Genomic DNA, 14,615 nt, shown 5'->3' with positions numbered 1-14,615 from the left:
GCTGACTTGTTGAGTTTTCTTGTAAATAGACACAATTTATTTATGCATAAAATGTTTGAAAAGATTTTATGTGTTTTTTAAATGCTGCTCTGTGCAGATCCATATTTACATTTATTTAATTACATACAATATACAGACTGGCATCCATTTTAAAAACAAGTTCCCCGCTTCTTCAGTTGTTCAGGAGAATGCTGCAATGCTGTTTGCTTCAGCTTTACATCAGCACGGTGGTGAGCAGATAATGACTGAGTTTTTATTTACAAGGTGTATTGTGTTTAACTTCAGTGTGTAATAGTGGTTGTTACTAATGGTTAAATGCATATACTTCCACATAAAACATTTCTAATGCCAATTTAAAGCTGCCCATTGTTTACATCTGTGTTTTGCAAGCTTTTAGTCCTCTTCGCTGCCTTTTACAACAGTTGCGCTTTTTGAGTCGTCGTTGCAACGGTCAGTCAGAAGAATAGTGTGCGAATGGCAGCAGGAATGTGTATTGTGCTGCCAATGTGCTTGTGCTTGTGTGCACAATTCAAACAAAAGGGACCTACACATGAAAAAGACGTCTGAATTAGGAGGAATGGTTGAACATTATGGGAAATATGCATGTTAGTAAATATGGAGCTACAGTCAGTTAACCTACCAGTGAAATATTATAGTCTGTGGCCATCAAAGTGGGATCATGTGTGTGTGTGTGTGTGTGAGAGAGAGAGAGCGAAAGAGAGGGGAGCGAGAGGGAGAGAGAGAAGAAAGAAAACTGACGGTATTCAGTTGTTTTGTTCAATTTCAAGGTACACTTAATTCTAACGTGCTTGTGTTGAACCCTGATGGATTTTTGGTGTTGCTCAGTCTTTACAGAAAGTGAAAGAAATGCCAAGTAGTTGATCAGTACGGGACGTAGCAGCTTGCTGTTCAGCAGAAGCACTGCTTTACTAAACAGCTGACCAGTGTACAAGTTTAGGATAATGAGACTCTTTCTCTGGGCTGCCTGTGGCCAGAAAAAATAACAACTTCAGCTTCAACGACTTCAAATAAACTATTTGAAGTCTCAAACTCCACAACAGACTGGGGTTCGGAAGGCCTTTAATAGTTCTGAACACATATTCAATGATATAAAGAGAATAATAACCATAAACAACAGATAATAACAAATAGACTTTATGGCAAATTTGAAAATGCACATGCAAACAAAGAGACTGATGGACTTATATTTGTCTCAGTGGATGTGTTTGTCTCTGCTTCATCCGGTTAGTACACAATGTCCTTCAAGTACAGTACATTTATGGATGTTATCCAGTTTCAACCAGATCCAGTTGTGTCTAACCAGAAAGCAGCACGCGTAGCTACCACTAGAGGGCAGTAATATTCACACAGTGCCGTTTAAACTGCTCAAACGAAGACGAGGAGGAAGCTAACCGGAAGAACTCCACTCCATAGCAATGTGTACTGTCCACATGTGCCTCCACGAACACTGCGCACCGTTTAATGTTCAGTAGGAGTATACAAGAGGTGTTACAGCGAAATGAAAGCTGGACAAGTCCTGTAGCTCCTTTAAGGTAAGATGTTTTTATACCAAAAAACATTCGTCAATATATAATTATATTAACCTTCACCAAAGAGTTCAGCAAACGATTTCGCCATACTCTGAAAATGCGATGGAAACTTTGCCCTTGCGTGGAAAGAATTCTGATTCTTAGTTCTTGATTCTTAATTCTTAGTTCTTATTCTTCACAATGTTGCCTTTTTAGCGTTGTTATTACAGCAGTCATGCTGAAACCTCAGCAGACCAACCATTGCTGTTTAGTGAAGCAATAGCCAGCTAATTACACAGATAATGATAACATTGTAGAAAATAAAGCTATTAATCCTAGTTTCTCTGCCTGCATAATATATTGCAACACTTTCACATCACAGAAGACGAATTGCATTAAATTTGTTTCTCAGTCTCATAACAGCTTTTTTAACAACAATCACATGAATAATTGAAATATGTCCAATAGCTTATATTGTTGTCATTTTACTTGAAGTTTGGTTTTGCTGATTTCAGATCAGATTTTCAGATCAGACTGTAGTAATATCAGTAGCATAGTGTGATGTGTGTTGTCTAAGCTGATGGTCTTCCTGTGCTTTCTGTTTCCCAGACACTGTTAGAAAATGCTAAGTGATTCTGAGGCTGCAGAGCTGCTCTCCTTCCTAACCCCCAGTACACGCCCGGATGTCAAAGCTGGGGCCACAGAGTGCATCCTGGGACTGTCTGGACACAGGTAGGAGGCTGATGATGATGATGCCACTGATGATAATGTAGCTTTTAATTTTAATATGGTGGACTGGACTGTTGTTTCTACTCTCAAATCCAATGCAATTGCAAGACTAGTGCTGAACCACACCAGACTCTGAAGCCATCTTGTCCACTGCCATCCAATGCAATGTGCTCCCCAGTGTGTTCAGGATTTTGCTTAAACTATGAGCAGGACACACATAATAAATGAATAATTGCACTTGATTGTAAGTTTTACACAGGTAGAATGGAGGCTTGGCATGAAGCATACCATACAGCATGTTTGCCACTCTGCATGTGTGCTGTATTTGTGCACTGGCCACGAATAACTTAGAATTCATCCAAGGTCTGTTTTTGAAAATGTATTAGTAATAATGTGTAAAAGAAAATTAAAATATCAGTAAAAGCAGGAAGATCCAAACTAAATTAAATAAAGAGAATGTTTTATATCAGCTGAAGGAAAACTCCTTGCTCACTTTTGTGGTCTTAACCTTCATTCCCTGTCACTCAGTCACTCAGCTGTTTGTATGTGGACTTAAAGTTTCCAAAGTTAACTCGCTCTGTGTGTATGTGTTTGTTTGTTTGTTTTCAGGGATGGCTGCCGCTTCCTCCGCTCTAAACCTGACTTACTGGCTGCCCTGTTTGCTCTGACTTGTGATCCCTCTATTGCTATAGTGAAGGACTGTTACCACATCTTCATCAACCTGTCAGCTGACGAGACCCTGCACCAGGTTAGCAGTGCTGATTGACTGTCTCAGAGTGAAACCCTCCTTTGACAGTGCTCATTTGGAGAATAAAACAAAAGAAGAACAGCTTTACAGCAGTGTTTCCCACAGAGTGATGCTTTAACTGTGGCAGAGACGAGGGGTTATGAAAGGGAGTTTATAAGTCCTGAATTCATCTTACCAGAAGATGGTAGGATGAACAGTGTGCCAAATTAACAGGCGTAGATAACATTATCCAGTGTGACTCCAAATATTCATCTTGTAACTATATTGATAGTGCAAAGTGTACGCGTTTTGTTTACAACTTCATGTTTAGCTTATACTCACTTCAGTGGATGCACATAACACTGGCATCCGCTTTTTTTCCTGGACTGACTGTATTCCCAGCGGAAGAACACATCCACCGTCTGTCATTAGACGAATTAAATCATATAAATGTATAGGCAACCGTATAGAGTTGAGCTGTCTGTATGGGAAAAATGTCTTTCCCAAATACACTGAAAGCCCAGCTGTCCCAGTTTTCATATTGTTGAATTTGCTTGATATCTGTGTGGACGGGAACTTTGGCGGGTTAGTTCCCAAAATTATGCACACGTCATTTACACATTTGGTCGCGCCACAGTCATTGCATTTACACTGGGAACGTAACACCAGAGAACATCTCATCTTTCTCTCTCTGTGTGTTTCATTGGGACCGCAGAGCATGTGATGGTTAGCAGTAGAGTGCAGGGAGACTATGATCGTAAATGGTGTCTTTCTTTCAGACGGATTAAAAATGTTGATTAAAAGCTGCTGATATGGGTTGCCAAATATGCTTACTGTTGATACACCTGAGTGGCCTGTCCAAGTAAAGTCTGTGTCCATGGGAGAGAGACAGAGAAAGTTAGTGAATGTATGGGAAACCCTGTTTCTGTTCATGATGTTGTTGATTCAGTGTTTAGTTCCTCTTTGAAAAAAAATATGTACAGGTGTGTGTTCTTGGTTATGTCTCGCCCAGGTTTTGGTGGCGGATGGCAAAGTTGTGCCAGTATTGTTAAAGAACCTTCTGGATCCAGAGTACCCGTTCTCTGATCAGATCTGCACCATCCTGTCCAATTTGACCCGCCATGAGAAGACCTGCAAGACTGTGTTCAAGGTGACTGATCTATAAATGTTGGCGGGTATGGGAGAAGGTTTTGGCTCACGCAGCTCGACTAGACCATTTATCAGTGGACTGCTGATCCCTTACGCTTCTGCAGAGACTCTCAGGTTATCTGAGCTAGCGCTTCTGGTTGAGCCCTGCTCAAAGTGCTGAATAGTGAGAAATGAAGCGTTTCTCTGCCATTGTAGGCCATCCAGGAGGGGCCTGGTCTGACTCAGCTGGTGGAGATCTTCTGTACTGAAGGTTACAACAAGAAGGCCAAGCTCCACTACATGGGTCCTCTGCTGTCCAACCTGACACAGCTGTCTGAGGCCAGAAACTACATAATGGACAAGGACAGGTGAGAAAAAATAATGGTTACGGAAGATAGATCTGCATTTTCAAAACTGGCATCCTACTGAGCCGAAATGTCTCAATTAGTTGACTGAGACATTAATTATTTGTTATTTTGATAATATGATAATACATGAATTGTTTTAGTCATGTTTCTAGCTTCTTAAATGTAATTATTTGCTGTTTTTCTTTGTTATTTACGATAGTGAATGAAGAGTCTTTGGGTTTTGGACTGTTAGTTGGACAATAGGAGCAATTTGAAGATGTCACTGAGGGTTCTGAGAAATTGTGAGGAAAATGTTTTACAATTTTCTTACATTTTATAGGGTGACTGATCAATTATTGCGCAAATTATCGAGAGAGTAACTGATAAAACCCTTTTCTTGCAGCAATTTGCAAGTGCAAATTGGGCAAGTTCTGAGCACTTCACAAAGTTCCCTTTTTACATTTCCTACCTCCTTCACTGGTCAGAATTTGCAGAAGAGACAGAGGAGAGGGCACAAAGTTTTTGTTCATGATCTAAACATAGGACACATGTGAGCTTATATGTGATTTCTTGGTTTTCTTGGTTTCGTGGTACTTATTATGTGGAATATACACCAACAAATTTGGATATTGACATCCTTGTTGTAAATGTGTGTGTTGCAGGTGTGTAGTCCAGAGGCTGTTGCCCTTCACTCAATACCAGGCGTCGAGTGTGAGGAGGGGCGGCGTCATAGGCACCCTGCGCAACTGTTGCTTTGACCACGGTGAGACCGCATTCACACCTGGTCGATTCATATGAATTGGCCAGATCAGGTAGCTGTGTGATATCAAAACAGTATGAATGCAGCCAATGAGCATTTGAGATGTCTGAAATCTGATTTCAGAGATTCATTCTGTTCACATGTTGAACATAGGGACATGAGCGATTAGCCGACAAGTCAGCGTCTCTACCCTTACTAGTCGGCACCAGAAATACCAGTGGGTTATTAAACTAATTATTTGTATCCTATTAATGTGTATGTGGGAGTCATTTCTAGAGGGTTTGTCGGACACCACATTGGTCCCGTAGGTTTCACCTTTGTGCTCTGGCTCACATGCAATATAAGTCCAAACTTTGACTCGGGACGTGTGACTGGACGCAGGTGCACAAATGAGATGAGTCATTAGGAACATCTCTAGTTTGTTAATGCATTTTGTCTCTCCAAAACACACACAGGTAATCCTTAAGTCTCGTAACGACCACTAATAGTTTGTGTCAACACCAGCAGACGTGACTCTGAAATCAGAAAGATTAAAATTAAAAATTTAAAGTCAGGGCTGGGCATTATTATCACGTTAACGCATCGACAATTGTTTTGTCGCACATTAATGCAGTTTTTTTTTTTTATTATTATAATTATTATTTTTAAAGTCCGTTGCTCGATAGCTAACTAACCGTTGCTCACTAAAAAAATATGTTGATGCATGATAGACTGAGTGTAAAAAAATCATTTTAATTAGGCAGAAAGAATATCTCCTTGAGCTAAGACCTGCTCATCTGATCCTAACTTCTCCTCACCGTGTTCAGCTCATCATGAGTGGTTGCTAAGCGATGCCGTGGACATACTGCCGTTCCTCCTGCTGCCGCTGGCCGGTCCAGAGGAGCTGACAGAGGAAGAAAATGAGGGTGAGTGTGTGTTTCTGTTTTCGTTTGATAATTGTCCATTGTCCACTGTTCACAATCCATGTGACTTGATGTTCAGGTTTGCCTGTGGACCTGCAGTACCTCCCAGAGGACAAGAAGCGAGAAGAAGACCCCGACATCAGGAAGATGCTGCTGGAAATACTTTTACTGGTATGACACAACAGACACACCCGAGAACCGCACATGTGTAACACTCGCGCTCTCATGTTGATCTTTTTACCGTTTGTTCTCTTGTGCAGCTGACTGCGACCAAAAGCAGCCGGCTAACGCTAAAAGAGAAGAACGTTTATCCAATCATGAGAGAGTATCACCACTGGGAGAAGGACATCCATGTCAGAGCAGCCTGTGAGAAACTGGTCCAGGTAGGAAACTGAACAAAACTTCAAACAAAACAAGGCTTTCAACTGTCAAATCCTCTCTTGAAATTTTCCTCTTTTATTGTGACCACTGGGCACCCAAACTTATTTCTGAATTACAGTGGATCCCTTTCTCTAAAAAAAAACTTATTTACTTTATTTACTTACCAACTTATTTTTTAGAGTTTTAACTAACTTGTTTCTTTGTAGCAACATCCATATTTGAAGCACTGTAGTCCTCCACAGGTTCAGTGGTTTTTCCACAATTATTATAATAATAATTATTATAATAACACCAAAAACTAAACAAAAATCTTCATGTTTTTTTATTGAACTCATTCCTAGTCTACATTACATACATTATTTGAGTCTAGACAGACATGGATGTGAGCTGTCACTAATTTTAATTCACGCACAGTCAACATAGGAATGAAACCATGATCTGTTTAGATTTTGCTGTACTTCCAAACTGAATAAAATAATTGTGAGGAGATCCCACAGGACCAGCATAGTCGGCTTCAGTTAGCCACCATGGTTCCCTCGCTTGAGCCGCTTTCAGCCTGATGATGTCCTGAACGTGCAGTGATAATCAGGGCCAGGCACAACTAGAGAGCCTTTTCACGGCAGACATTACGACATGTAGGGAAAGAACAGGTGTATTTAATAACATTAATGATGGCTGTGTTCCACTTAGGGGATATCATGTTCTCAGGCTCGTCCAGTAGTCTACAAGAACACTGAATGGAACTGAGCCGTTGTGAATGTTATTAATTCCCTCTGTGCTTTATGTCCAGTCAAAGTGTCTGCTTTGTAGTGGGTCATAGAGGAAGACGACGGCAATGTCAGGATGTTTTTTTTTTTTTTTCTTGGACCCTGATATTCCTGATCCAGAAGTTTGGGTCACAGCTAGGGCTGAAATTATTAGCTGAGTTATCAGTTAGTCGTTGAATAGAAAATTAAATATGAACTATTTTGAAAATAGATTAGTGATTTAAGTTCCCTCATTTCCAGGGTGCTGGTATTATGCATGCCAGCTTTACTGTCACACACTTCTTACTGGAACTCTTTATTTAAACAGAGCCATCATTAATGTCAGAGGTGACATAAGTGCTGACAAGTCAAAATGTGTGCCACAAAAGAATTCAACTGTAGTCTGACTCATTAGATGTTAACTGTTGGTAAAAGCCTGTCACTGAGTGCGTATTTCAGTCCCTCGTCTGTCCACATTGGACCTTATTTCAGAGGAAAATATAAAGAGATAAAAATTATTGTTTGATCCTGTTTGTGTCATGAATCACACTGTTGGTCAATTCAAAAGATAATTTTACAAGTCAAGAAAGTCACAGTTTGTCATGAAGCCATTGAAAATGAGTAAGTAAGTAAGTGACACTATTGTACAGGTGCATCACCATCTGGGACAAGTGTGTGGAGTGGGAGTGGATAAAGAAATACAAACTCCCCACCTCCCCACATATGTTTTTGAAAATGGCAGATGAATTAAAGCTTCATTCTCCAAAATCACCATACAATTAAATCAACTCCTCCCTAAAGCAGTTTCAAAACAAATTGAATATTGTAATGAGGCAAGGGTTTGCTGTTGCATTAGACCTCAAGAGTCTTAGGCAGGTGGACCTGATAAAGTGGGAACTGAATGTCACTCTGTCTCCTCCCTCCCTCCAGGTGCTGATAGGAGACGAGCCAGAGCAGGGGATGGAGAACCTGATGGAGGTGGAGATACCTGAGGATGTGGAGAAGAAACTGAAGGAGGCTGACATCAGAGAAGAGCAGGAACTGCAGAAAGAGCAGGAACAGATGAGACAGGAGGAGGAGGAGGAAAAGAAAAAGAACAGTAGTAACGCAGAGGGAACAGACGAAGGACGGGAGGACGGACTGATTCGATAAACCCTCTCTTTAGACCGGGAATTTGTAAGATTTGTGGCTTCACCTCCTTGTGCACTTGGATGGTTTTTCATCATTCATGCACGGCTGTCACTTAAACGTTCATTACAGCTCTATTCAGACATGACGAGACATTTTCAAAAAGAGCCACGTCGCCCCAGAGTGAGCTCTGTCCCTGCTGGAGAAGCTGACTGACAAGTAAAAATGTTAAAATATGTTTTGTGTTTTCTCTGCTGCAGTGATGATGTGAGTGTGAGGGATCCTCACGCTGCCACACTCGATCCGCTTCCTCATCAGTTTCAGCATGTGTTTTCTTTTCTCCTTTGTCTCAGGAAGAAGAAGATTTTAAAGATGCATCTGATATGAGAAGAATTTCAACAACTTAAAATCTGTTTAATGTTTCTGCTTCTTAAACTGATTTTATTATGATTATTCTGTTTAAAAAAAGGTGAATTACGGATGTATTACAGTGGTCTGAAACTGAACTTTGCAAAAACGTACCTTCATGATAATTAAAGTGAGTCACCTGCTTAGTCAGACATGAGGCAGCGTGTAAAATCACCACCACTACGTGATGGGCTGCACTCTCAGCTTCTTCACTGTGATGAGATGTCGTCTTGCGGTTGGGTTGTCAGACTGTGTTCAGGGTGAGCCCAGGCTCCTCAGGTTCCTGCTTTCATTTGGTTTAAGGATGAAAAAGTCTTCTTATTGCATTCTGACAGTATCATAGACTATGTGACATGTTGCTCCATCTCTCTTCATTTAAGCTACATTTACATGGAGCGAAATATTCAAACACAAGGTATGTGGCTGTACCTTTGAATGAAATAGAAATATTCCAGATGTTTGCTGCACCAGTTCACGCACACGACACATTTCAAATCTAATGACTGTTCTGTAATGTTTAAAATACTAAAACATTCACTGCAAATATTTCTGGGCACTTTGGACTTAAAAATATTAGTTCAACTTCTCCCTTAAATATTTGAGTTAAGGTGAATAATTACCGTAATTTGCGGACTATTGAGCGCACCTGAATATAAGCCGCACACACTAAATTTGAAAAGAAAAAAAACTTGTACATATATAGGCCGCAACTGTCTATAAACCGCAGGTGTCCACGTTGTCAGTCTCTCCTTCGTTGTTGCTCTCAATGTCACTTTCGTCTGGAGGCAAAATCCATAAATTAGCCACATTATTGTTTAAACCGCAGGGTTCAAAGCGTGTGAAAAAAGTAGGGGCTTATAGTCCGGAAATTACGGTAGTTCAGAGTCACGGTCTTCTTCAACCTAAAGACATACAGTTAGCTTTGGTTTTTCTTTGCTGTCCTTTTGAAGATTCAGCACCTGGTACAGTGTACCAGCATTGGTACATAGACAGCATCTGAAACTGTTCCCAGTGTCAAACAGCAAACATCATCTTTTGTAATGTTTTCCTAACTGTAGAAACAAACCATGATTAATGTTAAGATGTACAGTATTAAAGACACACAGCCGGTTTCCATCATACATGTGTTATTCAAAGTGAGAAAAGGAAGGGCCTCAGCAGAGTCTGAACTCACACACAATGCATGCTGGGAAGTCTGCTAATATGGTAATCGTGTTTCTTTACTGAGTCGATTGAACTCTGTACAGCACGTTCATCCAGCTCATCTTTTCAAGTCAAAAGTCTTCACTTTAGAAGAATTCATGCTTATTATGTTGATCCCACTAAAGCCCTGAATGTGCATTGCTGGTGTCATTGTGAGTATGTTATCTCTCTGCAAATGAAATAACAGTGTTGCCGCTGTTTGTTACACTAGGATGTAATGCTCAGTGCTTTGACGGAATCATTTAAAGACAGTTCATTATTCAAATGCAAAAACTGAATGGCAGCAAATTTGATAATCACAAAAGTCATTTCCCATGAAAAAAAAAAAATTCATGGCCTCAGCTTCTCAGATGTGAGGTTTTGATGCTTTTACTTTGATTTATTAATTTAATGAATTATTATTGCAGATTAATCTAGAATGAAAAAAAAAAACAAATGCTCTACTGCATGAATGGGCACAAATTCCCACAGAAACACTCTTGTGGAAAGCCTTCCCAGAAGAATGGAAGATGTTATAGCTGCAAAGCTGTCTGTATATTTAGAATGTGATGTTGTTAAAGTCCCTGTTGATGTAACTGCCATATGTCCCAATACTTCTGTCTATATAGTGAATTTTGGCTTGCTTTATTTAAGGTGACTCTGAATGTGACACTTGAATTGAAAAGTTAAGGCCCTTTTAGTGTTCAAATGAAATTTTCTAAATTTTAAAAAAATTACAATTACTTCCTGTACTCTTTAAACAGCTACTCTGGGTAGAACAACTCTTTAAAACCTTGGTAATACATCATAATCTATTATTTTACTCATTAATTTCTCAATGGTACACAGATTCAACAGCTGAACACAAAATATGAATCTGTAATGTGCACCTGAGAATATTAACCGTTATAAATAGAATAGAAATAACCGTCATGTGTCATGTGGCTTCATGTTAAATGATGGAAATGTGAACCTGACACGTCAGCCATGTTGAAGTCCTCTTTATTCAAACGAAACTAACCTTCTTCTCCTTTTTTTCCCCCCATCATTTCCTTAGAGAAGAGTTCTGAGTCCCTATGAAAGGATGGATTTATTTTCTGATGGTGAAAGCCCCTTCCTCAAACATCAGGAAATAAGGACGCTCTTTGATTGTCTGAGGCGGTTTTTAAAATGGCGCCGACTGACCAGAAGAGGGTGTCAGAGCATTCTCAGTTTGAGCCATGCCTCCACACCAGCCAGCAACTGCACCGCTGCTGCCAAGGTTCAAGCACAACTTGAAAATAAACAGAAGAAAACTTAAGAGGGATTCAAGTCGAATCGTTTAACTTATTAAGCTCTAATGTGATCATTTTTTTTTTAGTCGTGACTTCAAGTTTAAGGATTCAGATGATTCAGACATATTCAGGTCGTTTCTGCTCGAAAACAACTTTGTGTCAAAACTGCAGGAAATCTCAACCTTCACATGAATGAGGCTCACAAGATAAACCAGGAACTGCCCTCAACTCGGAGTGTGTGTGTCCGTTGTTCTTCTGTCTTTGTGAGGACCTGTATGAGTTTAAACTCTTTTGAGCAGACTGAAGTGGTTTTTGAAAAGTAACGAGACTCCCATAAAGTGTTACAGTGAAAAGTTGTTGAAGTGAAGACGCTGTTGATAAGCGAGGACAAAAGTTAAGGGAAGTGAGGATAGTTTTGGACATTTGCGGAACACGAGGACGGTTTGAAAAAGTCGGAGCATTTTTAAAAGTGAGGAGGTTTATCCAGCCCTCACTTCTAAAAAGGGCAGTTTGACGATTCACACGGCTTACCGTATGGCAGTGAGGGTCCTCACAGGTGTGTGTGTGTGTGTGTGTGTGTGTGTTCTGACCAGGTGTTTTCGTTATCATCATCTCTGTGAGTTTTTCCATCTTAACACACAAGGTCACACTCCAACAGTCCAGGAAATTCATCTCATTTCGTGCTGAAACCTGTAAGTTATGTCAGTGGCACAGAGAAGGGAAAGGGACCATTAGCTGGATTGATCTTTCTATACTTCAGAGTTATTAATGTCAGCAGGAAGTTATTCCTCCTTCTGTCTGACTTTCCGTCAAGTAAAAAAGAGAACAGAAACAAAAATCAAACACGTCCACAGCTGACTGCTATCAAACAGCCAGATCCTGTTCAGGTGCATTGCTGTACTCTGGCAGTATGTCAGTTGCTACATTATACATGTGTCCAATATATTTACTGCACTTTTAACAGTATCAGATAAGCATACTCACACAGACTAAACATTTACTGTAATGTGACAAAAACAACAGAATAAAAAGAGAAAATAAAAGGAAAATTAAGGTAAAAGAAAAAAAGGCTTCATTTTGAAAAATCTTACATCTACTTTACCTGGTGTGAAAATGTTTATATTGTTATGGCTTCACTGATATATTTCTATAAAGAATACCCAACTGAATGAACACATCTAATGGAAAGCCTGGTACTGGTACAGATACCTGCTGATGATATTTAACAGCCATCATTCAAGGGAACCTCAGAATCAATTGCTTTCTTTTACTTCTAATCAAGAACTCCTGCAGCGCAGTTCTCTTCCAAAGAACTGCACTGTTATAGACGTGATCTCGTCTGAGTCGCAGTCAGGAGAACTGCTCCTGGATCAGCCTACATGTAGAGACAGAAAACACTGCTGCAAGTTTGTTGTGTGGAGGGTGAACACAGGAAGGAAAACACAGAAGGCTTTTGTTGAACTGAGGTCTTCAGTGTCTCTGTGCTGTTTAGTCACTAGGCAGGTCTACACATCCCAGCCAGCCAATCAAAAGCTGAGGTTTCCTCTTTCACTTCCTTTTATGTATCCCCGGGATACACACATGCATTACGTGTCAGACGTGTCCTACACACCAACAGTTATGTTGTCAGCGTTCTCAGACTGGCCTGAGACTCTTTGAGCACGTAGTGCGGCCGTGTTGCTGCGTATCTGAGAGCAGAAGTTACTGATTACTTTATAATATGCTTTTACATGCAAAATATAAGTGCGACAGATGTGATGCAAATGTGACTTTATTATTTATAACTGATTGCACCCTTCAGCACTGACAGCACCACTGTTGTGCTTCAAGTGACCGGGTCTGCAGTAACACTCATTCTTCAGCTCTTGTGAAAGTGTGGTACATTATTATTGCTAATCGTATCTAACTAACTAACCACCTCATGACGTTTGGCTGCACTTCCCTGCCATACCTAAGTGATCAGCTTGCTTTTAGCTTTAGCTGTATATCCACCTGGTGCTGTGGAAGCCTCTGGTCAGGTGAAACGAAGGCACAGCAAAGTGCATGTTAAGGCATGTCAAGGCATGTAGGCACACAGCCGAGTCAGCTTATGACCTGGCCTGTAACAGTCTAACAGTCACACACTGTTTATGTTTTTTTTGTTTTTTTTAATTGAATGTTGCTGTGAAGAGATCATGTCAAATAGAGGTTATACTTTATTACAAACCCTACCTTTAAAAACATGTGTATACTGTAAATATTTTTAAAATAATGGCTACGTATTGTAACATTACAGGCACAGTGCAATACAGAGTGGCCTATAGAGCGACAGTAAGACCAACAGAGCACTTTACAAACCTGCTGTGAGTCATTTCAAAATTACCAACTACATTGTTCCTTTTTAACAGCTTTTGGTAAACACTTTTTTTTTTAATATCTGGAGCAAACAGAGGCAACAGGATAAGAACACTGTCAGGAACAAGCTGCAGGCCGATAACCTGAAGTTACTCTGTAAAATAGGCCTGTGTACAGTAAAAAATCGTACTTCCAGGGGTGAGACTTCAGCAGCCTGAGGTGGTGCGGGTTTACGTGGACTGACTCTGTTGTTACACAGAATTGCTGTTGGAGTACAGGATGTAGGAGAGCTTTTTCATGATGATGCAGTTGTAGATGGTCAGTTTTATGTCTTGTCATAGTGTAACTGTTATGGACAGGGAAGGACACAAACGGTATTTGGTAACGGTGGAATTTTAATGAGATTTGTTGCACAATGACAAAAGTTATATATGTTATGATGATGCCATGGGGCATTTTGTAACTTTCAAGCTCAGTATGTCTCTTCAGTAACTACAAACAATTTACTTCTTGTCACAAGAAATAAGCGGTCCTAATGCCAAGACAACACATCTCTATACTCCCTTAACAATGACTCCAACAGCTGGCGGTGGTTAGGACTCATTTGTGACCTGTGAGGAGCTCCCAAGGATAAATAGAAATTCTTTGTAAGTCACCAGTTGTTACCTCTTTCTTCCCGATCTTTTCCTAGCCCTTCCTGTCCCTTTGTACCTACATGTAACACTATACGCCGTATACCGTGTACCGTACTGGTACACCGTTAGTACAAAAAAAAAAAAAAAAAACAAATTCCAGAACTGTGAACTGAAGTTAAATAACTTGGATTTAAGTTGGAATTAAGTCATGAACGAGATGATATTTTTGTTTGACAAAATCAAAAAAATACTTCAACATCACTCACTCAATGATTCACATGGACTGAAGTCTTTTGACTTGAATAATTTGGCATCTTCAGCAAAAATAAAGGATCTCCTCTTGCGGTGCTTTCTCAGTCCAATCTAATTACACACAGCCAGTGGAATGTGTGTGCATGTGTGTGT

The 14,615-nt window shown here is 40.1% G+C and overlaps 1 protein-coding gene across 2 annotated transcripts; it reads left to right on the top strand.

Moving 5' to 3' along the window:
- Nucleotides 1-1,395: 1,395 nt before the first annotated feature.
- On the top strand, nt 1,396-8,862 carry hgh1 (HGH1 homolog (S. cerevisiae)). Of its 2 annotated transcripts, XM_046380607.1 has the most exons (11): nt 1,396-1,553; nt 2,139-2,261; nt 2,868-3,006; nt 3,998-4,135; nt 4,330-4,481; nt 4,864-4,884; nt 5,123-5,223; nt 6,027-6,125; nt 6,202-6,293; nt 6,383-6,505; nt 8,180-8,862. In XM_046380607.1, exons 2-11 carry the CDS (start codon nt 2,152-2,154, stop codon nt 8,399-8,401), a joined length of 1,197 nt encoding a protein of 398 aa, XP_046236563.1. In that variant the 5' UTR covers nt 1,396-1,553; nt 2,139-2,151; the 3' UTR covers nt 8,402-8,862. The 2 variants fall into 2 exon arrangements, with proteins under 2 accessions (XP_046236563.1, XP_046236572.1); XM_046380616.1 differs by lacking the exon at nt 4,864-4,884.
- Nucleotides 8,863-14,615: the final 5,753 nt, after the last annotated feature.

Source organism: Scatophagus argus, chromosome 3 (assembly GCF_020382885.2).
Source record: "Scatophagus argus isolate fScaArg1 chromosome 3, fScaArg1.pri, whole genome shotgun sequence".
In the NCBI taxonomy this organism is placed as follows: domain Eukaryota; kingdom Metazoa; phylum Chordata; class Actinopteri; family Scatophagidae; genus Scatophagus; species Scatophagus argus.
This window is presented reverse-complemented; position numbering and strand designations above follow the sequence as displayed.

Coding starts and splice junctions, on each gene's coding strand:
- hgh1 (XM_046380607.1), top strand. CDS start 2,152: ATGCTAAGTGATTCTGAGGCTGCAGAGCTGCTCTCCTTCCTAACCCCC. Junction 4,136..4,329: donor CCTGCAAGACTGTGTTCAAG/GTGACTGATCTA, acceptor CTGCCATTGTAG/GCCATCCAGGAGGGGCCTGG. Junction 6,126..6,201: donor GACAGAGGAAGAAAATGAGG/GTGAGTGTGTGT, acceptor CTTGATGTTCAG/GTTTGCCTGTGGACCTGCAG.